The sequence below is a fragment of the Pleurodeles waltl genome, chromosome 8 (genome assembly GCF_031143425.1).
Source record: "Pleurodeles waltl isolate 20211129_DDA chromosome 8, aPleWal1.hap1.20221129, whole genome shotgun sequence".
Lineage (NCBI taxonomy): Eukaryota > Metazoa > Chordata > Amphibia > Caudata > Salamandridae > Pleurodeles > Pleurodeles waltl.
The window spans coordinates 70,557,071-70,581,395 of NC_090447.1; the positions used below are offsets into that span (position 1 = coordinate 70,557,071).

General features: G+C 49.5%; 2 protein-coding genes across 3 annotated transcripts in view; one reads left to right on the forward strand and one right to left on the reverse strand.

Moving 5' to 3' along the window:
- The window catches only part of NUP98 (nucleoporin 98 and 96 precursor), a 603,720-nt gene that overhangs the window by 380,406 nt on the left and 198,989 nt on the right, over positions 1-24,325 (forward strand). The window lies entirely within an intron of this gene.
- LOC138248981 (RNA-binding protein 25-like) overlaps positions 14,288-24,325 on the reverse strand; it is a gene marked incomplete at its 5' end in the record, with an annotated part of 33,386 nt that continues 23,348 nt past the window's right edge. Inside the window, one exon of the mRNA XM_069203044.1 lies at positions 14,288-14,632. Within this exon, the coding sequence (XP_069059145.1) occupies positions 14,288-14,632 (345 nt within the window). The remainder of the gene's footprint in view (positions 14,633-24,325) is intronic.

The window sequence follows — 24,325 nt, forward strand, 5'->3', positions numbered from 1 at the left end:
TTTTCCAAAGCCAATCTTTTGGCCATCCTGGCTAACTGGATGTCCTCTTCACTGGGGTTATCCTCAGTGATTTCAGAGGTGTTGGTCTCTCCTGTGAGGGAACCAGCATCTCTGACTATTATTTTTGGAGTCAGGGTTTGAGGGACCCTGCTCTCCCTAGATAGGACTGGTAGGGGGGAATTGTCCTCCAAGTCACTATCCTCTTCCTCTGAGTTGCCACCCTCAGAGGGGTTGGCCTTTTCAAACTCTGCCAAGAGCTCCTGGAGCTGTATTTTGGTAGGTTTGGGGCCCATTGTTATTTTCTTTAGTTTACAGAGTGACCTTAGCTCTCTCATCTGTAGATGGAGGTAAGGTGTGGTGTCGAGTTCCACCACATTCACATCTGTGCTAGACATTATGCTTCTAAAAGTTGGAATACTTTTTAAGAAACTAAAACTGGTTCTAGAATCTAATTCAAACTTTTACAAACTTTTAAACTCTAAAAGAAATGCTAAACAGGATCTAACACAAGGCCCTAGCAGGTCTTTTAAGAATTTAGAAAAATTTTCAAATTGCAAAAATCAATTTCTAATGACAATTTTGGAATTTGTCGTGTGATCAGGTATTGGCTGAGTAGTCCAGCAAATGCAAAGTCTTGTACCCCACCGCTGATCCACCAATGTAGGAAGTTGGCTCTGTATGTGCTATTTCAAAGTAAGGAATAGCATGCACAGAGTCCAAGGGTTCCCCTTAGAGGTAAAATAGTGGTAAAAATAGATAATACTAATGCTCTATTTTGTGGTAGTGTGGTCGAGCAGTAGGCTTATCCAAGGAGCAGTGTTAAGCATTTGTTGTACATACACATAGACAATAAATGAGGTACACACACTCAGAGACAAATCCAGCCAATAGGTTTTTATATAGAAAAATATCTTTTCTTAGTTTATTTTAAGAACCACAGGTTCAAATTCTACATGTAATATCTCATTCGAAAGGTATTGCAGGTAAGTACTTTAGGAACTTCAAATCATCAAAATTGCATGTATACTTTTCAAGTTATTGACAAATAGCTGTTTTAAAAGTGGACACTTAGTGCAATTTTCACAGTTCCTAGGGGAGGTAAGTTTTGATTAGTTTTACCAGGTAAGTAAGACACTTACAGGGTTCAGTTCTTGGTCCAAGGTAGCCCACCGTTGGGGGTTCAGAGCAACCCCAAAGTCACCACACCAGCAGCTCAGGGCCGGTCAGGTGCAGAGTTCAAAGTGGTGCCCAAAACACATAGGCTAGAATGGAGAGAAGGGGGTGCCCCGGTTCCGGGCTGCTTGCAGGTAAGTACCCGCTTCTTCGGAGGGCAGACCAGGGGGGTTTTGTAGGGCACCGGGGGGGACACAAGTCCACACAGAAATTTCACCCTCAGCGGCGCGGGGGCGGCCGGGTGCAGTGTAGAAACAAGCGTCGGGTTCGCAATGTTAGTCTATGAGAGATCTCGGGATCTCTTCAGCGCTGCAGGCAGGCAAGGGGGGGATTCCTCGGGGAAACCTCCACTTGGGCAAGGGAGAGGGACTCCTGGGGGTCACTTCTCCAGTGAAAGTCCGGTCCTTCAGGTCCTGGGGGCTGCGGGTGCAGGGTCTCTCCCAGGCGTCGGGACTTTAGGTTCAAAGAGTCGCGGTCAGGGGAAGCCTCGGGATTCCCTCTGCAGGCGGCGCTGTGGGGGCTCAGGGGGGACAGGTTTTGGTACTCACAGTATCAGAGTAGTCCTGGGGTCCCTCCTGAGGTGTTGGATCGCCACCAGCCGAGTCGGGGTCGCCGGGTGCAGTGTTGCAAGTCTCACGCTTCTTGCGGGGAGCTTGCAGGGTTCTTTAAAGTTGCTGGAAACAAAGTTGCAGCTTTTCTTGGAGCAGGTCCGCTGTCCTCGGGAGTTTCTTGTCTTTTCGAAGCAGGGGCAGTCCTCAGAGGATGTCGAGGTCGCTGGTCCCTTCGGAAGGCGTCGCTGGAGCAGGATCTTTGGAAGGCAGGAGACAGGCCGGTGAGTTTCTGGAGCCAAGGCAGTTGTCGTCTTCTGGTCTTCCGCTGCAGGGGTTTTCAGCTGGGCAGTCCTTCTTCTTGTTGCAGGAATCTAATTTTCTAGGGTTCAGGGTAGCCCTTAAATACTAAATTTAAGGGCGTGTTTAGGTCTGGGGGGTTAGTAGCCAATGGCTACTAGCCCTGAGGGTGGGTACACCCTCTTTGTGCCTCCTCCCAAGGGGAGGGGGTCACAATCCTAACCCTATTGGGGGAATCCTCCATCTGCAAGATGGAGGATTTCTAAAAGTTAGAGTCACTTCAGCTCAGGACACCTTAGGGGCTGTCCTGACTGGTCAGTGACTCCTCCTTGTTTTTCTCATTATTTTCTCCGGCCTTGCCGCCAAAAGTGGGGCCTGGCCGGAGGGGGCGGGCAACTCCACTAGCTGGAGTGTCCTGCTGGGTTGGCACAAAGGAGGTGAGCCTTTGAGGCTCACCGCCAGGTGTGACAATTCCTGCCTGGGGGAGGTGTTAGCATCTCCACCCAGTGCAGGCTTTGTTACTGGCCTCAGAGTGACAAAGGCACTCTCCCCATGGGGCCAGCAACATGTCTCGGTTTGTGGCAGGCTGCTGGAACTAGTCAGCCTACACAGACAGTCGGTTAAGTTTCAGGGGGCACCTCTAAGGTGCCCTCTGTGGTGTATTTTACAATAAAATGTACACTGGCATCAGTGTGCATTTATTGTGCTGAGAAGTTTGATACCAAACTTCCCAGTTTTCAGTGTAGCCATTATGGTGCTGTGGAGTTCGTGTAAAACAGACTCCCAGACCATATACTCTTATGGCTACCCTGCACTTACAATGTCTAAGGTTTTGCTTAGACACTGTAGGGGCACAGTGCTCATGCACTGGTACCCTCACCTATGGTATAGTGCACCCTGCCTTAGGGCTGTAAGGCCTGCTAGAGGGGTGTCTTACCTATACTGCATAGGCAGTGAGAGGCTGGCATGGCACCCTGAGGGGAGTGCCATGTCGACTTACTCATTTTGTTCTCACTAGCACACACAGGCTTGTAAGCAGTGTGTCTGTGCTGAGTGAGGGGTCTCTAGGGTGGCATAATACATGCTACAGCCCTTAGAGACCTTCCCTGGCATCAGGGCCCTTGGTACCAGAGGTACCAGTTACAAGGGACTTATCTGGATGCCAGGGTGTGCCAATTGTGGAAACAATGGTACATTTTAGGTGAAAGAACACTGGTGCTGGGGCCTGGTTAGCAGGGTCCCAGCACACTTCTCAGTCAAGTCAGCATCAGTATCAGGCAAAAAGTGGGGGGTAACTGCAACAGGGAGCCATTTCTTTACAGCTAGTCTCCAAGTGGGATCAACAGTGTGCCCAGAGCAAATCAGGGTCCACACTGAAGCTACTCTAGTTTCTGAGGGTGGGGTGGATTTAGCCACACTAGCTGTCTGGCCGCCTAACATGCAAAAATACAGACAGCAACTCTTAATTAATGGGACTAGAATAGAGGGCCTGAGGGATACAGGTGCCAGTGTCACCATGGTGACAGAGAAACTGGTTTCCCCTGGCCAATACCTGACTGGAAAAACTTACACAGTCACCAACGCTGACAATCAGAGAAAAGTACATCCCATGGCAATGGTTACTTTAGAATGGGGAGGGGTCAATGGCCTGAAACAGGTGGTGGTCTCCTCAAATATCCCAGTGGACTGTCTGCTTGGAAATGACCTGGAGTCCTCAGCATGGGCTGAGGTAGAGCTAAAAACCCATGCAGCAATGCTGGGTATCCCTGAACTGGTGTGTGTGAAAACGAGAGCACAGTGCAAGGCACAGGGTGAAAAAGTAGAGCTGGAGTCTGGAAAAATGGCCCAGCCTACCAAGAGAACAGGAAAGTCAGTTGGGAAACCAACTGCAACACAGCAAAAGAAAGGGAACCTCTCTTCTCAGGAAGAAGTTCTGCCCTCTGAGGGAACTGAGCCTTTGGAACTTGAACCTTATCAGGTTGAGCTCTTAGGCCCAGGGGGACCCTCAAGGGAGGAGCTGTGTAAGGGACAAGAAACCTGTCCCTCTCTTGAAGGCCTTAGGCAGCAAGCTGCTGAAGAGTCCAAGGGCAAGAAAACTGGAACCCATAGGGTCTATTGGGAAGATGGACTCCTGTACACTGAGGCCAGAGACCCCAAACCTGGTACCACTAGGAGAGTGGTAGTGCCTCAGCTGTTCAGAGAGTTCATCCTAACATTGGCCCATGACATTCCCCTTGCTGGACATTTGGGATAAACCAAGACGTGGGAGAGGTTAGTCAACCACTTCTACTGGCCCAATATGTCCAACATGGTTAAGGAGTTTTGCCTCTCCTGCCCCACCTGTCAAGCCAGTGGTAAGACAGGTGGGCATCCAAAGGCCCCCCTCATTCCACTTCCAGTGGTGGGGGTGCCCTTTGAAAGAGTGGGTGTGGACATAGTTGGTCCACTGGAACCTCCCAAAGCCTCAGGAAATATGTAAATCCTGGTAGTAGTGGATCATGCTACCAGGTATCCTGAAGCTATTCCCCTTAGGTCGACTACTGCCCCTGCAGTAGCCAAGGCCCTCATTGGTATCTGTAGGAAGTTGGCTCTGTATGTGCTATTTCAAAGTAAGGAATAGCATGCACAGAGTCCAAGGGTTCCCCTTAGAGGTAAAATAGTGGTAAAAATAGATAATACTAATGCTCTATTTTGTGGTAGTGTGGTCGAGCAGTAGGCTTATCCAAGGAGTAGTGTTAAGCATTTGTTGTACATACACATAGACAATAAATGAGGTACACACACTCCGAGACAAATCCAGCCAATAGGTTTTTATATAGAAAAATATCTTTTCTTAGTTTATTTTAAGAACCACAGGTTCAAATTCTACATGTAATATCTCATTCGAAAGGTATTGCAGGTAAGTACTTTAGGAACTTCAAATCATCAAAATTGCATGTATACTTTTCAAGTTATTGACAAATAGCTGTTTTAAAAGTGGACACTTAGTGCAATTTTCACAGTTCCTAGGGGAGGTAAGTATTTGTTAGTTTTACCAGGTAAGTAAGACACTTACAGGGTTCAGTTCTTGGTCCAAGGTAGCCCACCGTTGGGGGTTCAGAGCAACCCCAAAGTCACCACACCAGCAGCTCAGGGCCGGTCAGGTGCAGAGTTCAAAGTGGTGCCCAAAACACATAGGCTAGGATGGAGAGAAGGGGGTGCCCCGGTTCCGGTCTGCTTGCAGGTAAGTACCCGCGTCTTCGGAGGGCAGACCAGGGGGGTTTTGTAGGGCACCGGGGGGGACACAAGTCCACACAGAAATTTCACCCTCAGCGGCGCGGGGGCGGCCGGGTGCAGTGTAGAAACAAGCGTCGGGTTCGCAATGTTAGTCTATGAGAGATCTCGGGATCTCTTCAGCGCTGCAGGCAGGCAAGGGGGGGATTCCTCGGGGAAACCTCCACTTGGGCAAGGGAGAGGGACTCCTGGGGGTCACTTCTCCAGTGAAAGTCCGGTCCTTCAGGTCCTGGGGGCTGCGGGTGCAGGGTCTCTCCCAGGCGTCGGGACTTTAGGTTCAAAGAGTCGCGGTCAGGGGAAGCCTCGGGATTCCCTCTGCAGGCGGCGCTGTGGGGGCTCAGGGGGGACAGGTTTTGGTACTCACAGTATCAGAGTAGTCCTGGGGTCCCTCCTGAGGTGTTGGATCTCCACCAGCCGAGTCGGGGTCGCCGGGTGCAGTGTTGCAAGTCTCACGCTTCTTGCGGGGAGCTTGCAGGGTTCTTTAAAGCTGCTGGAAACAAAGTTGCAGCTTTTCTTGGAGCAGGTCCGCTGTCCTCGGGAGTTTCTTGTCTTTTCGAAGCAGGGGCAGTCCTCAGAGGATGTCGAGGTCGCTGGTCCCTTCGGAAGGCGTCGCTGGAGCAGGATCTTTGGAAGGCAGGAGACAGGCCGGTGAGTTTCTGGAGCCAAGGCAGTTGTCGTCTTCTGGTCTTCCGCTGCAGGGGTTTTCAGCTGGGCAGTCCTTCTTCTTGTTGCAGGAATCTAATTTTCTAGGGTTCAGGGTAGCCCTTAAATACTAAATTTAAGGGCGTGTTTAGGTCTGGGGCCAATGGCTACTAGCCCTGAGGGTGGGTACACCCTCTTTGTGCCTCCTCCCAAGGGGAGGGGGTCACAATCCTAACCCTATTGGGGGAATCCTCCATCTGCAAGATGGAGGATTTCTAAAAGTTAGAGTCACTTCAGCTCAGGACACCTTAGGGGCTGTCCTGACTGGTCAGTGACTCCTCCTTGTTTTTCTCATTATTTTCTCCGGCCTTGCCGCCAAAAGTGGGGCCTGGCCGGAGGGGGCGGGCAACTCCACTAGCTGGAGTGTCCTGCTGGGTTGGCACAAAGGAGGTGAGCCTTTGAGGCTCACCGCCAGGTGTGACAATTCCTGCCTGGGGGAGGTGTTAGCATCTCCACCCAGTGCAGGCTTTGTTACTGGCCTCAGAGTGACAAAGGCACTCTCCCCATGGGGCCAGCAACATGTCTCGGTTTGTGGCAGGCTGCTAGAACTAGTCAGCCTACACAGACAGTCGGTTAAGTTTCAGGGGGCACCTCTAAGGTGCCCTCTGTGGTGTATTTTACAATAAAATGTACACTGGCATCAGTGTGCATTTATTGTGCTGAGAAGTTTGATACCAAACTTCCCAGTTTTCAGTGTAGCCATTATGGTGCTGTGGAGTTCGTGTAAAACAGACTCCCAGACCATATACTCTTATGGCTACCCTGCACTTACAATGTCTAAGGTTTTGCTTAGACACTGTAGGGGCACAGTGCTCATGCACTGGTACCCTCACCTATGGTATAGTGCACCCTGCCTTAGGGCTGTAAGGCCTGCTAGAGGGGTGTCTTACCTATACTGCATAGGCAGTGAGAGGCTGGCATGGCACCCTGAGGGGAGTGCCATGTCGACTTACTCATTTTGTTCTCACCAGCACACACAGGCTTGTAAGCAGTGTGTCTGTGCTGAGTGAGGGGTCTCTAGGGTGGCATAATACATGCTACAGCCCTTAGAGACCTTCCCTGGCATCAGGGCCCTTGGTACCAGAGGTACCAGTTACAAGGGACTTATCTGGATGCCAGGGTGTGCCAATTGTGGAAACAATGGTACATTTTAGGTGAAAGAACACTGGTGCTGGGGCCTGGTTAGCAGGGTCCCAGCACACTTCTCAGTCAAGTCAGCATCAGTATCAGGCAAAAAGTGGGGGGTAACTGCAACAGGGAGCCATTTCTTTACAGTATCTTTACCAGAGTGGGTTTCCCTAAGGAGGTGGTGTCTGACAGAGGTACCAACTTCATGTCAGCATACCTAAAGCACATGTGGAATGAGTGTGGAGTGACTTATAAATTCACTACACCTTACCATCCACAAACTAATGGCTTAGTTGAGAGATTCAACAAGACATTAAAAGGCATGATCATGGGGCTCCCAGAAAAACTCAAAAGGAGATGGGATGTCCTCCTGCCATGTCTGCTTTTCGCTTACAGGGAGGTACCACAGAAGGGAGTAGGGTTCTCACCCTTTGAACTTCTGTTTGGTCATCCTGTAAGGGGACCACTTGCCCTTGTTAAAGAAGGCTGGGAGAGACCTCTCCATGAGCCTAAACAGGACATAGTGGACTATGTACTTGGCCTTCGCTCTAGAATGGCAGAGTACATGGAAAAGGCAACCAAAAACCTTGAGGCCAGCCAACAGCTCCAGAAGTTTTGGTATGACCAAAAGGCTGCACTGGTTGAGTTCCAACCAGGGCAGAAAGTCTGGGTTCTGGAGCCTGTGGCTCCCAGGGCACTCCAGGACAAATGGAGTGGCCCTTACCCAGTACTAGAGAGGAAGAGTCAGGTCACCTACTTGGTGGACCTGGGCACAAGCAGGAGCCCCAAAAGGGTGATCCATGTAAACCGCCTTAAGCTCTTCCACGACAGGGCTGATGTCAATCTGTTGATGGTAACAGATGAGGATCAGGAGGCAGAGAGTGAACCTCTCCCTGATCTTCTGTCATCAGACCCAAAAGATGGTACAGTAGATGGAGTGATCTACTCAGACACCCTCTCTGGCCAACAGCAAGCTGATTGTAGGAGAGTCCTACAACAGTTTCCTGAACTCTTCTCCTTAACCCCTAGTCAGACACACCTGTGTACCCATGATGTGGACACAGGAGACAGCATGCCTGTCAAGAACAAAATCTTTAGACAGTCTGACCATGTTAAGGAAAGCATCAAGGTGGAAGTCCACAAGATGCTGGAATTGGGAGTCATTGAGCGCTCTGACAGCCCCTGGGCTAGCCCAGTGGTCTTAGTCCCCAAACCTCACACCACAGATGGAAAGAAAGAGATGAGGTTTTGTGTGGACTACAGAGGGCTCAATTCTGTCACCAAGACAGATGCTCATCCAATTCCAAGAGCTGATGAGCTCATTGATAAATTAGGTGCTGCCAAATTTCTAAGTACCTTTGACTTGACAGCAGGGTACTGGCAAATAAAAATGGCACCTGGAGCAAAAGAAAAGACAGCATTCTCCACACCTGATGGGCATTATCAGTTTACTGTTATGCCCTTTGGTTTAAAGAATGCCCCTGCCACCTTCCAAAGGTTGGTGAATCAAGTCCTTGCTGGCTTGGAGTCCTTTAGTACAGCTTATCTTGATGATATTGCTGTCTTTAGCTCCACCTGGCAGGATCACCTGGTCCACCTGAGGAAGGTTTTGAAGGCTCTGCAATCTGCAGGCCTCTCTATCAAGGCATCCAAATGCCAGATAGGGCAGGGAACTGTGGTTTACTTGGGACACCTTGTAGGTGGAGGCCAAGTTCAGCCACTCCAACCCAAGATCCAGACTATTCTGGACTGGGTAGCTCCAAAAACCCAGACTCAAGTCAGGGCATTCCTTGGCTTGACTGGGTATTACAGGAGGTTTGTGAAGGGATATGGATCCATTGTGACAGCCCTCACTGAACTCACCTCCAAGAAAATGCCCAAGAAAGTAAACTGGACTGTGGAATGCCAACAGGCCTTTGACACCCTGAAACAGGCAATGTGCTCAGCACCAGTTCTCAAAGCTCCAGATTATTCTAAGCAGTTCATTGTGCAGACTGATGCCTCTGAACATGGGATAGGGGCAGTTTTGTCCCAAACAAATGATGATGGCCTTGACCAGCCTGTTGCTTTCATTAGCAGGAGGTTACTCCCCAGGGAGCAGCGTTGGAGTGCCATTGAGAGGGAGGCCTTTGCTGTGGTCTGGTCCCTGAAGAAGCTGAGACCATACCTCTTTGGGACTCACTTCCTAGTTCAAACTGACCACAGACCTCTCAAATGGCTGATGCAAATGAAAGGTGAAAATCCTAAACTGTTGAGGTGGTCCATCTCCCTACAGGGAATGGACTTTATAGTGGAACACAGACCTGGGACTGCCCATGCCAATGCAGATGGCCTTTCCAGGTTCTTCCACTTAGAAAATGAAGACTCTCTTGGGAAAGGTTAGTCTCATCCTCTTTCGTTTGGGGGGGGGTTGTGTAAGGAAATGCCTCCTTGGCATGGTTGCCCCCTGACTTTTTGCCTTTGCTGATGCTATGTTTACAATTGAAAGTGTGCTGAGGCCTGCTAACCAGGCCCCAGCACCAGTGTTCTTTCCCTAACCTGTACTTTTGTATCCACAATTGGCAGACCCTGGCATCCAGATAAGTCCCTTGTAACTGGTACTTCTAGTACCAAGGGCCCTGATGCCAAGGAAGGTCTCTAAGGGCTGCAGCATGTCTTATGCCACCCTGGAGACCTCTCACTCAGCACAGACACACTGCTTACCAGCTTGTGTGTGCTAGTGAGGACAAAACGAGTAAGTCGACATGGCACTCCCCTCAGGGTGCCATGCCAGCCTCTCACTGCCTATGCAGTATAGGTAAGACACCCCTCTAGCAGGCCTTACAGCCCTAAGGCAGGGTGCACTATACCATAGGTGAGGGTACCAGTGCATGAGCATGGTACCCCTACAGTGTCTAAACAAAACCTTAGACATTGTAAGTGCAGGGTAGCCATAAGAGTATATGGCCTGGGAGTCTATCAAACACGAACTCCACAGCACCATAATGGCTACACTGAAAACTGGGAAGTTTGGTATCAAACTTCTCAGCACAATAAATGCACACTGATGCCAGTGTACATTTTATTGTAAAATACACCACAGAGGGCACCTTAGAGGTGCCCCCTGAAACTTAACCGACTATCTGTGTAGGCTGACTAGTTTTAGCAGCCTGCCACAAACCGAGACATGTTGCTGGCCCCATGGGGAGAGTGCCTTTGTCACTCTGAGGCCAGTAACAAAGCCTGCACTGGGTGGAGATGCTAACACCTCTCCCAGGCAGGAATTGTCACACCTGGCGGTGAGCCTCAAAGGCTCACCTCCTTTGTGCCAACCCAGCAGGACACTCCAGCTAGTGGAGTTGCCCGCCCCCTCCGGCCAGGCCCCACTTTTGGCGGCAAGGCCGGAGAAAATAATGAGAAAAACAAGGAGGAGTCACTGGCCAGTCAGGACAGCCCCTAAGGTGTCCTGAGCTGAGGTGACTCTAACTTTTAGAAATCCTCCATCTTGCAGATGGAGGATTCCCCCAATAGGGTTAGGATTGTGACCCCCTCCCCTTGGGAGGAGGCACAAAGAGGGTGTACCCACCCTCAGGGCTAGTAGCCATTGGCTACTAACCCCCCAGACCTAAACACGCCCTTAAATTTAGTATTTAAGGGCTACCCTGAACCCTAGAAAATTAGATTCCTGCAACTACAAGAAGAAGGACTGCCCAGCTGAAAACCCCTGCAGCGGAAGACCAGAAGACGACAACTGCCTTGGCTCCAGAAACTCACCGGCCTGTCTCCTGCCTTCCAAAGATCCTGCTCCAGCGACGCCTTCCAAAGGGACCAGCGACCTCGACATCCTCTGAGGACTGCCCCTGCTTCGAAAAGACAAGAAACTCCCGAGGACAGCGGACCTGCTCCAAGAAAAGCTGCAACTTTGTTTCCAGCAGCTTTAAAGAACCCTGCAAGCTCCCCGCAAGAAGCGTGAGACTTGCAACACTGCACCCGGCGACCCCGACTCGGCTGGTGGCGATCCAACACCTCAGGAGGGACCCCAGGACTACTCTGATACTGTGAGTACCAAAACCTGTCCCCCCTGAGCCCCCACAGCGCCGCCTGCAGAGGGAATCCCGAGGCTTCCCCTGACCGCGACTCTTTGAACCTAAAGTCCCGACGCCTGGGAGAGACCCTGCACCCGCAGCCCCCAGGACCCGAAGGACCGGACTTTCACTGGAGGAGTGACCCCCAGGAGTCCCTCTCCCTCGCCCAAGTGGAGGTTTCCCCGAGGAATCCCCCCCTTGCCTGCCTGCAGCGCTGAAGAGATCCCGAGATCTCTCATAGACTAACATTGCAAACCCGACGCCTGTTCCCACACTGCACCCGGCCGCCCCCGCGCTGCTGAGGGTGAAATTTCTGTGTGGACTTGTGTCCCCCCCGGTGCCCTACAAAACCCCCCTGGTCTGCCCTCCGAAGACGCGGGTACTTACCTGCAAGCAGACCGGAACCGGGGCACCCCCTTCTCTCCATTCTAGCCTATGCGTTTTGGGCGCCACTTTGAACTCTGCACCTGACCGGCCCTGAGCTGCTGGTGTGGTGACTTTGGGGTTGCTCTGAACCCCCAACGGTGGGCTACCTTGGACCAAGAACTAAGCCCTGTAAGTGTCTTACTTACCTGGTTAACCTAACAAATACTTACCTCCCCTAGGAACTGTGAAAATTGCACTAAGTGTCCACTTTTAAAACAGCTATTTGTGAATAACTTGAAAAGTATACATGCAATTTTGATGATTTGAAGTTCCTAAAGTACTTACCTGCAATACCTTTCGAATGAGATATTACATGTAGAATTTGAACCTGTGGTTCTTAAAATAAACTAAGAAAAGATATTTTTCTATATAAAAAAACCTATTGGCTGGATTTGTCTCTGAGTGTGTGTACCTCATTTATTGTCTATGTGTATGTACAACAAATGCTTAACACTACTCCTTGGATAAGCCTACTGCTCGACCACACTACCACAAAATAGAGCATTAGTATTATCTATTTTTACCACTATTTTACCTCTAAGGGGAACCCTTGGACTCTGTGCATGCTATTCCTTACTTTGAAATAGCACATACAGAGCCAACTTCCTACAGACCCCAAAATGGATTTGAGCTTTTATAGTGGTGGTGCCAAGCAACATGGTGTGAATGATGAGCTTTTTATGAGGTTCTCTGGGACGAGAGAAAAGGCTGTGCAGAAGAGGACACTGGTGAGCTAGATAGTTTGTTGGATCAAGAGCTGCTGCCCACTGGTCAAGAAGCAGCCCCCAGAAGGTCTGAAAGCTCATTCAGCCAGGGCTGAGGCTGCTACCACTGTGATGTGCGATGTGCCTGTCCCTGATATCTGCCAGGCTGCAATGCCGTTTTCATTGCATAGGTTTGTGAAGCACTACCAGTATTACATCCACGCCTGGCAGGAAGTTCACTTTGTCTGCTTCGTCTTGCAGAACATTTTTGGTCTGAACCCACTCTGAAGAGCCTCCTCCTGGAGTGGTATTGCATTAGTTTCTGTTAATTTTTATGTGGTTAAAAATATCCATCTGAAGAACAAGTTACTTACCTTCGGTGATGCTTTTTCTGTTGGTTACTCTATAATTGCAGATTCCTCACTGTCCCTCCCACCTTCTTGTTCTGTGCAGTGGCTTTTTAATTTTTTTTTATAAACCTCTAAAGCTGTCATGTTACAGTTGAGCACACTGGTACCAACAGGTGTTGCTGCTCCACATTTGTGGGGACATAAAAAGACTCAAACTCTCAGCACGCAGGTGTGGTGCTTATTTGTGGCTCTGCTGTGTCACGTCCAGGGTGGTTTGGAGCTGAACATCACAGCAGTGGAGCACTATTGAAGAAAAGCTTTCCGTATCCAGTCTAGGAGTATTTTAAGGTGAGGAGTCTGCAGTTAGACAGCGTGTACACCACGAAGAGCTATACTGAAAGTAAGTGTCGTAAGCCAGTTACTCATAAGGTTATAAAGGCACATCTGAGGTTTCTCCAGATATAATTGGACTCCGCGCCTGTATCTTCAATGCCTTGAGGCCTTCATTGGTTCAGACTTGGACACAATACAGGGGCGTTCATGATGTCCTACATGAGGGGAACATTGTGTTAACCCCTAATAATAATTTGATGCTTACCTGTATTTAGACCTTGAAAATGCTGGTTATCTTAGTACCTCTGCAGAGGCTAAATTAAAATCACCTTTGGCGTCCTAGCCCCCACTTAAAGTTCATTCTTTGCAGTTGTGGTTTGTATGGCTGCACAGGTGTTGGAATTACAGTTGCCAACTGTGGAACTAAAGCTAATTCGCTTACAGAAATATTGCATTCTTTCTTAACTTGAAAACATTTTCTAGTTTTCAGTGAAACTCTTGAGAAATGGCATGGTTGAAACAGTTGCAGATGGATACTTCGTACTGCAGACTCCTCCCTTGTGGGTACTTCCCCAGGCATCAGACTGAATCAGGAAATTCATATGCAGTACTCCTGAGCCCAGATAGGAAGCATTGTGAACCCCTTTACCTAAGTAATTCTATTCAGAAGTGACAAGCAGATCTTGTATAAACACCACCAAGGCATTCTTACTTAAGTCCCTTTCTTTCTGTCTCTTCAGATGTGTATCTGGAGTTCTACTCCTCTTGTCTTTGACAAGGATTTTTCACTAAAATTCTACTCTTCACCTGTGTGCAAGTGAAATACCACCCCCTCAAAACAGCAGGGTTTAAACCTTGTAGGAACGGCCATAAACAAATGCCTGTCAGAGCCACTCAAGGTATGACTGTTAGAGCATGACCTGAGGGCTTGTGATGACTAAGCCCAGGTGAACACTAAAGCCGCATAGGACCACAAGGTAAGACTCAGTCGACAAGAATCAGAAGACGTCATGAGGTTATCGGTCTAAGATGTATAGAACTTCCTGTTCCTGCAGCAGGTGCTTGTCAAAGTAGTTGGGTTAAGCACCAATAGCACCAAAAAGCACAAAGAGGTTGAAGTAGGAATCTGTCTCCTGTCGCCACTCTTGAACTCCAGAGAGGGCACGAGGGTGTCTACGTGCCTCTGTCTCTTCTGACCTCTAGAAGAGACTGTTCAGAGTTTGGTCTCAGTGTTTGATTTTTCGGGTCCATTGCCGAGGTCTGAGTAGATGAAGTCCAAGCTGTGCTTACTTGGAATGCTTCCTACTCACTCTGGCAATCGTTTGGGCCCCAAGATTCCATAGAGGCTTCCGGGGAGTCCTGCTGGCATATTCGCCTTTGGTGCCATCTGGGATTCTTAAACCCTCTTTGGTGATGACTTTGGTTCTAGTGCCACTCCCTGTACCAGTTCCTTTCATATAGATGCTGCTGGAAGAGGAGCTGCTACCTAAAGGGGCCTCAGACTCCAAGCTGGCTTCCTCTTGAGCTTGACTAAGGCTGGGCTTTGTTCCCATGGGAACATAGCCAATAACCAATTCTTCTACCTTGCCGCAGCAGAACTTATGTTTTATATTGGCTCTCTGGCTCGGATTCTGACAATAATGAAAACTGGTGGAGGGTGAATTTGCCCAACAATACCATGAGGGCAATTGGTATGCTTAATTACAGGGTCCCAGTGGTTTGCATACCTTCTCTGACTCTGGACTTCTCTCTCCCCTGACTCTGGACTTCTCTCTCCCCTGACTCTGGACTTCTCTCTCCCCTGACTCTGGACTTCTCTCTCCCCTGACTCTGGACTTCTCTCTCCCCTGACTCTGGACTTCTCTCTCCCCTGACTCTGGACTTCTCTCTCCCCTGACTCTGGACTTCTCTCTCCCCTGACTCTGGACTTCTCTCTCCCCTGACTCTGGACTTCTCTCTCCCCTGACTCTGGACTTCTCTCTCCCCTGACTCTGGACTTCTCTCTCCCCTGACTCTGGACTTCTCTCTCCCCTTGCCCCTAATACAGAGGATAGTGCCTCTTTTGCTATAGTCATGAGGCAGGTGCACTGGCCCTCGACCTGCAGCGGAGGTCAAAATATCACTTTTTGTTCATCAGCCTATTCAGGTCCTACTGAACCTCTCTTGCCATTCAGTGAGGCCTAAAGTACCCACTTGATGCAAAGTCATGCTCTGGTCCCCAATTAAAAGGCAGGTAGCTCACTGCCACAAACTGGTACTAGGCAAACCTGACTTCTTGAATGCCCCACACTCCAAAGTGTGTGATCTAGGAATCAGTCATCCCTAACTCCTTTCCTGTGACGAGTCCTGACAGTGAATTCAATTCCATTAGGACCTTTGGAAAGCACATGTTTTTGTCAACTTGTCATTTGTTTTGTGCTTGGTTACAGTTAGCTGCCTTATGGGTTGATAGTCCTACTTTATGGGATGTGGTTGGTCAAATCCTGCCAGCAGTTCCAGAGGAACTATGGCTGTCTTTAGCCCAGACCACACATGACAGCTGTGATGTGACAAAATGTATTATATCGTGGTCTGGCCTCGATACATCTGTTTGAGTCAAGCAATGGGCATAACTGCAATGCTTTGACTCCATGCCTAGATGAGATGGGCTACCCCAGGGATGTGCAGACATCTTTAATGGTCAAGCAATTTGATGGCTGTCAGCTCTTTGCGGACTCTGCCCTAAAGCTCTTTAAGAAACGTTGTGCCAGTGTGTATCATGGTGCTGTGTTCCCCTACCATCATGCAGTTTCCTTAGTAGTTTCACCTCTGTTGTGATTGTTGGGGCTTTCCAATACTGTCAGTGCCTGACCCTGCCTCCTGCACAAACACCATCTCAGCCTTTCAATGAAGCCATCATGTATCTGAGGAGCTTGTGTTGACCAGTGTCCTACACATGTACTTAAAATGGCTTCCCTGTTCACTTACTATATCTAGAAATCGGCAAAGTCCTAGTAGAGGCATGTCTGCTCTTGCAGATATGTCTGCACATGTAATGCAATGTACCCTTCCTCAGGACTGGAAGGCCTGCTGCAGGGGTGACTTACAAATATTATGTGCAGTGTTTAAGGGGCATGACACACAGGCTGTGTGCCTTGCTGTGTTCACTTCTTTGAGCACCTTGTCGCACAGTCTGCAATGACCGTATGAATGAGGTTGGTGCTGGTTCCCTTACAGTGGCACAAGTTATGCTGCAACTCTTACGGACCCTCTTTACTACCTATGCCCTAAGTACCACTTACTAGGGGCTTACATAGGTGCTATTGGTGTGGTCACTTGGGATCGAGTGACCAGGATCTTGATTTTGGGGGAAGGAAAACTGGCACGGGGGACCTGGTTGGCAGGAAGACAGTGCACTTCAAAGTTGCACGAAAAAACTGACAAAAAATGTGTTGTTTTGGAGGGGGCGGGGGGAGGGGGGGGGCAAACTACAGCAAATATAACCCAGCTTCCTACATACTGCCAAGGTAGTTCACCACCAGAAAGGTACCTTGATGGTCCAGCCATTTCCAAAGGTGCAGGTCCTTATGGTACAGGGTCCGTGACCCAAACCCACCATGTTTGCTGCATTACTACATGGAGGTGTTGTCCATGGGTACCTGTACCAGACTCTGACAGACAGAGGGAAGGCTTTCAGTGTCAAGGGCCTGACCCTCCGCTTCAGAAGATGGATATGGAGCTGGAACTCTGCCGAAGACCATAGACCTCTAATCTACACCTCTCCAAGACAGCCGCCTCAACCCATAAGTAATGCATTGGTCACCACCCTGAGCTCTGGGTGGAGAACCTAGATGGATCTTCTGCTTATGCAGTCTCAGACGGTAATCATTAGTGCCGACCTTTTGTAGTCTCTTCTGAAATCTGAATGAGGTTGGAGAGGTCCCAATAATGATGGGCCCACTGATTATTCAGATGCCACTAAAGAGGCAGAGTATGCCACCTGACATGCCCAACCAGCAGAGCGCAATTAGTCCCAGCAGCCTGTCGACCTCATTTAAATCCAGGCCCGAGGCTAAACAATTGGGATCATAGAGAGAATATCCTGGAATCTCCTTTCCTAGGGGAATGGCACAGAATCGAAGTGTCTACATTGGCTCTAATGAAGGGGTGCATCAGAGAAGGAGTCAGATGTGACTTCAGTACGTTGACATTGAACCCTGAAAGAAGGCAGTAGGTTTATTATAATCTGAAGGTGGTTGACGACTGCCTGGGACGAGCCAGTCTTCAACAGCCATGCAACAAGGTAGGGAAAGACTGGTACTCTTTACCTCCAAAGGTGTGCTGTCACCACCACCATCTTTCCTGAACACCCGAAGAGTGCTGGTGAGAACAAAGGGGAGCACATAACTGAAAATGTTCCAATCCCACATCTTAGAATGGCAGGTATTGCCGATGGGGTGCAAGATAGCTATATGGAAATAGTCAGAAGCCCTCCATTCTTCTTGGGCACCAGAAAGTAGCAGCAATAGCACCCACCCACTCGATAGATCCTTCGGCCAAAAGGGCTTGCACTTTCTACTGCAAAACAGAGAGACGGTCATCCGTCAGTCCTTGGGTGGAAGGTGCTGCAGTGCAGAGGTGAAGAGTAGAGTATAGCCCTTTCAAACAATATGCAGGACCCACATGTAGGACGCTATGGCCTGCCAACCCGGCAAGAATCGTCTGAACCTGCCTCCTACCGGGTGGCTGTGGTCCACTAAGGGCACACAAAAGGGTTTGCCAAGTTGGGCATCAAGGGGGGATGCTCAGATGTCGACTGTCGGGGCAGTGGGTACCATGACTGCAAAACTCCCAGGAATCATGCTGCAGTTGTATTGGCTGACTGTATAGGGTACCTCTGCTAAGACATGAAAGGAATGGTATGAACAATGAGCCTGGTTACATGGGGCAGATAATCCCAGGGTTTCTGCTGTCCCCCTGTTCTCCTTAAACCACTTAAGATGAGTCTGCCTTGTCCGCCAAACAAGTGAGTCCTGTCAAATGGTATGTCCATGAAGGATGACTGGACATCAACTGAAAAACCAGTGGACTGCAGCCAAGCATAGCACGAATGGCAGGACTGGTGCCAGGGGACAGCCTGTTGGCTCTCGAGGTCCAAAAAATTCAGTCTCTCTTCTTTAAGGGCGAGGCAGGGTAAACAAAAAAAAAAACAAGGCAGAAGGGTGATAACCTGCCTGACATGTAGAGGTGTCACTACGGTCCGCAGAAATGCAGCTCTAGTTTTCAACACTAGTTTGTCTGGAAAGAATGTTGTGTAAGACAACCGGACTGAGAGGACCAGCAGCTCACACATGCAACAAGTGTCTGAAAATGGTCTTTCTGGTCACCATCACAGAGTCCTAAGGTGTAGTGAACAGCTGAGCACTAGCTCAAAAGGGGTACATATTTCAAAAGTGAGAATCAAATTCTAGGCCCAAAACGGTCTTCTGCAGAAATGCATGCTCTAAACTTAAGAAATCTCATCTAATCAAGTGAGTTAAACAAAGAAGGCTGACACTGCCACCTCAAAAAAGCTGAAGGAGACCACAAATAGTGCCCAATGCATGTCCCACGGTTGGGGGTTCAGGGCAACCCCAAACACCCAGCAACACCGGGCCGGTGAGGTGCAGAGGTCAAAGTAGGGCCCAAATAGCGTAGGTGCCTATGGAGAACAGGGGTGCTCCAGTTCCGGTCTGCAAGCAGGTAAGTATCTGCGTCCTTGGGGAGCAGACCAGGGAGGTTTTGTAGAGCAATGGGAGGTGGGGTAGGGGTGTGGGGGGTCGCAGACATGCACCCACAATACACCCTCAGCGGCACAGGGGTGGCCAGGTGCAGTGTGTGAGGTAGGTGTCGGGATTCAGATAGGAATAGATGGAGAGACCCGGGGGTCACTCTGGAAATGCAGGTAGGGCACAGGGGGGCTTCTCAGGCCAGCTACCGACTGGACAAGGAGGGGGGGGGTGCTGCCTGCTGGTCACTCCTGAACCGGTAGTTGGTTCCTCTTGGACCTGGGGCTGTGGGTGCAGTGCTTCTTCCATGTGTTGGGTTGCTTTGTTACCAGGCAATTGTGGTCAGGGGGAACCTCTGGATCCTCTCTGCAGGTGACGCTGTGGGGTGCAGGGAGGTCGTCTCAGGGTGTCCACGTCATGGGAGTTGCCTGGGGTCCTCTCTGTAGTGTTGGTTCTTCTGGACCCGAGCTGGGTGCGTTGGGTGCAGTGTGTTGGGGACTTGCGCTTCCGGAGTGAGACTGGAGTCCCTTTAAAGATGGTTTCTTTGTTGCAGTTTTGGACAGAGCCCCTGTCCACGGGAGTGTTTGTCCTTTGGGTGCAGGTCAGTCCTCTTGAGTCCTCAGAGGTCGCTGGTCCCGCTGGATGCGTCGCTGTGCAGGTTCTCGGAGTCTGGAGACAGGCTAGTAGGGCTGGGGCCAAGTCCGTTGTCCCCGTCGTCTCTGCGGGGCTTTCAGGTCACCAGTCCTTGTAGGTTGCAGGAATCTGGTTTCCTGGGTTCCGGGCCACCCCAAAATACTCCATTTAGGTGTGTGTTTTGGTCTGGGGGGGCAGTAGCCAATGGCTACTGTCCTCGAGGGTGGCTTCTCCCTCTTTGAGCCACCTCCATGTGGGGGAGAGGGGCACATCCCTAATCCTATTGGAGGGAATCCTCCAAAACAAGATGGAGGATTTCATAAGGCAGGGGGTCACCTTAGCTCAGGGCACCTTAGGGGCTGTCCTGACAGGAGGGTGACTCATTTACTCATTATCTCCTCTGGACTTGCTGCCAAAAGTGGGGGCTGTGTCTGGAGGGGCGGGCATGTCCACTAGCTGGAGTGCCCTGGGGCGCTGTAACACCAGGCTTGACCCTTTGAGGCTCACTGCCAGGTGTTACAGTTCCTGAATGATGGGGAGGTGTGAAGCACCTCCACCCAGTACAGGCTTTGTTCCTGGCCACAGAGTGACAAAGGCACTCACCACATGTGGCAAGAAACCCGTCTAGATGTGGCAGGTTGGCAGAAACTGGTCAGCCTAACACTAGGAGTTGGACTGGTATTCAGGGGGCATCTCCAAGATGCCCTCTGTGTGCATTTTTCAATAAATCCCACACTGGCATCTGTGTGCATTTATTGTGCTGAGAAGTTTCATACCAAACTTCCCAGTGTTCAGTGTAGCCATTATGGAACTGTGGAGTTCGTGTTTGACAGACTCCCAGACCATATACTCTTTATGGCTACCCTGCACTTACAATGTCTAAGAATTGGCTTAGATACTGTAGGGGCCTATTGCTCATGCAACTATGCCCTCATCTGTGGTGTAGTGCACTCTGCCTTAGGGCTGTAAGGCCTGCTCGAGGGGTGACTTACCTATGCCTTAGGCAGTGGGTTGTGGGCATGGCACCCTGAGGGGAGTGCCATGTCGACTTAGTCTTTTTCTCCCCACCAGCACACAAAGCTGTGAGGCAATGTGCATGTACTGAATGAGGGGTCCCCAGGGTGGCATAATACATGCTGCAGCCCTTAGCGACCTTCCCTGGCCACAGGGCCCTTGGTACCAGGGGTACCATTTACAAGGGACTTATCGGTTTGTCAGGGCTGTGCCAGTTGTGGGAACAAAGGTACAGTTTTGGGAAAGAACACTGGTGCTGGGGCCTGGTTAGCAGGGTCCCAGCACACTTTCAATCATAACTAGCATCAACAAAAGGCAAAAAGTAAGGAGGTAACCATGCCATGAGGCATTTTCCTACAATATGGTCCTGCTCTGGAAGTAGGTTTCACCTTCCCTACTGCAGGAAGCCATACAGGTGTTGGCCCAAAAGCAAGCACCAAAGGAGAAGTTGCCTTTGCAGAGAAAATGGGGAGAGGGGGTGTACTCTATTGTTTAGGCAGACAGGCTGGCATTTGGGACAGGAGAGGGGGGAGCCAATTGTCAAACCAGTTTTCCAGGGGCGTGTAGGCCCCTTAGTAGCCATACCTCTCAGTTGGGCTAGGGCGGTCCACACTTTGGGAGTAGGGTCCTGCAATATTGGATGCAGGCATGCCCAGATGCCTCACTTCAAAGGAAGTAGTCATCCGGGTGAGGGGAACCTGGTAGCCCATAGGCTACCAACCACACCCTGCCCTGATGGCATTTTCTAAACATACATAGACAACCCTGGCACTACGACCTCAAATCTGGATTTTTAGCAGACAATCTGGACTGTAAGAAGCCTGAAGGACTGCTCTACTGCACTGTGGAACCTATAGAGGCTGCACTGCACTGGACTGCACCTGCTGAAGTAGTGGTTAGCAAAGGAGAGACATTGCATCTACTGCATCCTGTTCCAGAAGATGTCGCCAGAGCCCACCCAAAGCCAGGAAACTCCAAGGGTCAGTGAGGTGACCACCTGTTCACAGCACAAGGACATAACAGCTGAGAGGCCTGCTGCGGCAAGTTAGTAGTCCAGATTTTTAATCCCCTGACTGCCGCTGTGCAGCATTAGAGACCAAGATCCAAAGCACAGAGCTGCACCTACGTTCACTGAGCCCTGCAGCGTCTGGTGCAGGTGGGACAGCAGAGGACGAGTTATTGAACCTGGTAGGATTGGCCCATGAAAGCAATACTGGACGACTAGTAGTCTGCGGTACCTGGACTTAGGCCATCCCCAGAAGGACTTTGAGGGACATCGACCTTGTGCCCATTACTGCCTCACCCACTTTATGGACCAAGTAAGTAGCATCAAGACCCTTATTGACAGCATCACATTCACCTCATCTTCAGCATCCTTCTTTCCTTGCAGCAGGACCACTTCCACATGGAAAGCCTTGCAACAGATAAAAGTAACTGGAACTGACTGAGCACTGTTTCACCTACTGAGTAACTCTTTCAGAGGACCTTACTGGTCCTCCTGACTGGCTGCATAACATGACTAAGTAACTGCATTACAACTAGTCTAACCTTTTGGTGAAAACGTTTTTAAGTGTCAAATTCTTTTAATTTGTCAATGTTTGTTTGTGGTTGAAATAACCTGATTTACTATACTTTATAAATGATATATCTTCGGAACCCTTTGATAGATCTTTCACTGTGGTGTCTAAAAATACAGCCTACTTTTATAAATTGGTGTCAGATTTCTTTAGTGTTCCCGTCAATTTCTTCAAATTGTTTGGTGCTATTTAAATGTGCACTCCTTCCTTTGTGTAACCCTTGCTGCTCGCTTATGGAGGCCAACCATAGACCTGCGAGAGCTAAACAAATACCTCAAAAAACAAACATTACGGATTGTCATGCTACAAGATGTCCTGCAACTTCTGAGCAGACTATATGGCTTCCTTGGACCTTCAAGATGCCTATTTCCATATTCCCATTCACCCAACAAAGAGGAAGTTCCTAAGATTTGTGGTGGACTGGCAGACACTTTCAATTCAAGGTCCTTCCCTTTGGGCTAAGATCGGCACCGCAAATCTACACCAAATGTTTAGCACCAGTCGCAGCCTACCTGAGACGAAAGACACTATAGATTTTTTCTTATCTAGACGACTGGCTAGTGAAAGCTCCCGATGTCCAGTCAGCACGCAAGTCCGTCAAGGCGACCCTATGCTCAACCGGGAAAAGTCATGACTACAAACTTCGACATGGATAGCCTTCCTGGGGGCTATATTGGACATGCAACAAACCAAAGCCTACCCAACACTGGACAGGCAAAACAAGCTAATCTCCCTAGCAAAACAAATCGAAAGAAAAGTCTTTCAGTGCTACAGTACAAATTCTTACTAGGGATGATGTCATCTTGTATAAACCTCATTCACCACGGTCAACTTCACATGCATCCAATTCAAGAGGAACTAGAAAGGTAATGGAAACAAGCGCAAGGATCCTTCGAGGGCATGATCCGCATCACTCCGCTCATAGTAGCTTCTCTCGATTGGTGGACAGTTCCCAAAAACATTTCACGAGGTCTGCACTTCTTGCCACAGATTCCTCCATTAACCATAACAACGGTCGCGTCAATGACCGGATGGGGTGCATGCCTACAGGACCTTCGAGTAATTGTCAAATAGCCCCCCCCCTCACCATGTTTTTCACATCAACCTTCTCGAGCTGAGAGCATTGTATTATGCTTTGCAAGCCTTTCTCCCAAGAATTCGAGTATCTGCACTTGTCAGGACATACAATACCGCCACAATGCACAATGTCAACAAACAAGGAGGAACCCGTTCCCACCTACTGTCTCGAAGCGCAGAACATTTGGAGTTAGTGCATTCAACACTCAATGCACATAACAGCGGAGCATGTCCCAGGTCTTCAAAATATCATTGCAGATTCGTTGAGCAGGTTGAAAACATTCCTTCACGAGTGGGAGTTAGACCAGCGGACACTGGATGGAATATTCTACCAGGGGGGAAAGCGGAATCTGGATCTCTTCGCAACCTCCCAGAACGCCAAATTCCAATATTGCGCAAGTTGGCATCACCAACATGGATCGTGGGGGGGATGCATTTTCGATCGCATGGTCATGGATTTATGCATATACCTTTATTCCAAATCCTCTCCTCACAGGAGTAATCAGGAAAATAAAGTCAGAACCCTGCCAGATAATTCCAATAGCTCCAGAGTGGTCGTGTCAACCTTGGTACATGGAGTTACTCCTACTATCTTCATGTCCACCCATCAGGATGAAACCAATTCCAGAGTTGCTCACCATCAACCAGGGGCAAGTAAGACACCTGGATCTAAAATCTCTGAGCTTATCGGCATGGCTCCTGAATTAATCGAATTTGGATGCTTAGACATACCAAGTGATTGCAAAGACATACTTGCTAAAGTACGGGCAGCTGGCACTAATAAAACATACTGCCTAAAGTGGAAGCAATTTTGTTTGTGGTGCGAAGCCATGAATATACACCCTCTCCTCCACCCCGGAAAAAGTCTTACCATGCTTCTTGCAGCTAGCACGCTCAGAGCTTGCCCATGCGTCCATCTGGCAGCTATTTCTCAGTATAGGAGAATACCAGGCAAACCATCTTTAAGTTCGCAGAGATTGTTAAAGAAATTCTAGAAAGGTCGCTTCAGATCCTTTACTCTGGTGAAAGCCCCACCTCCAGCATGGCAACTTAACATAGTCCGCAACCAGCTCATAAAGGAGCCTTTCGAACCCTTTCATGGGGTGGGGGAACATAAAGTACCTCACATGAAAGGTGGTTCTCCTCCTTGCCCTTACTTCTGCACGAAGGGTAAGCGAAATCCAGGTTTTCACGATGCAGGAACCTTTCTTACAATTCAAAAATGAGTTATTCTGCGCACCAATCCTAAATTCATCCCAAAGGTACCTTCGGACTT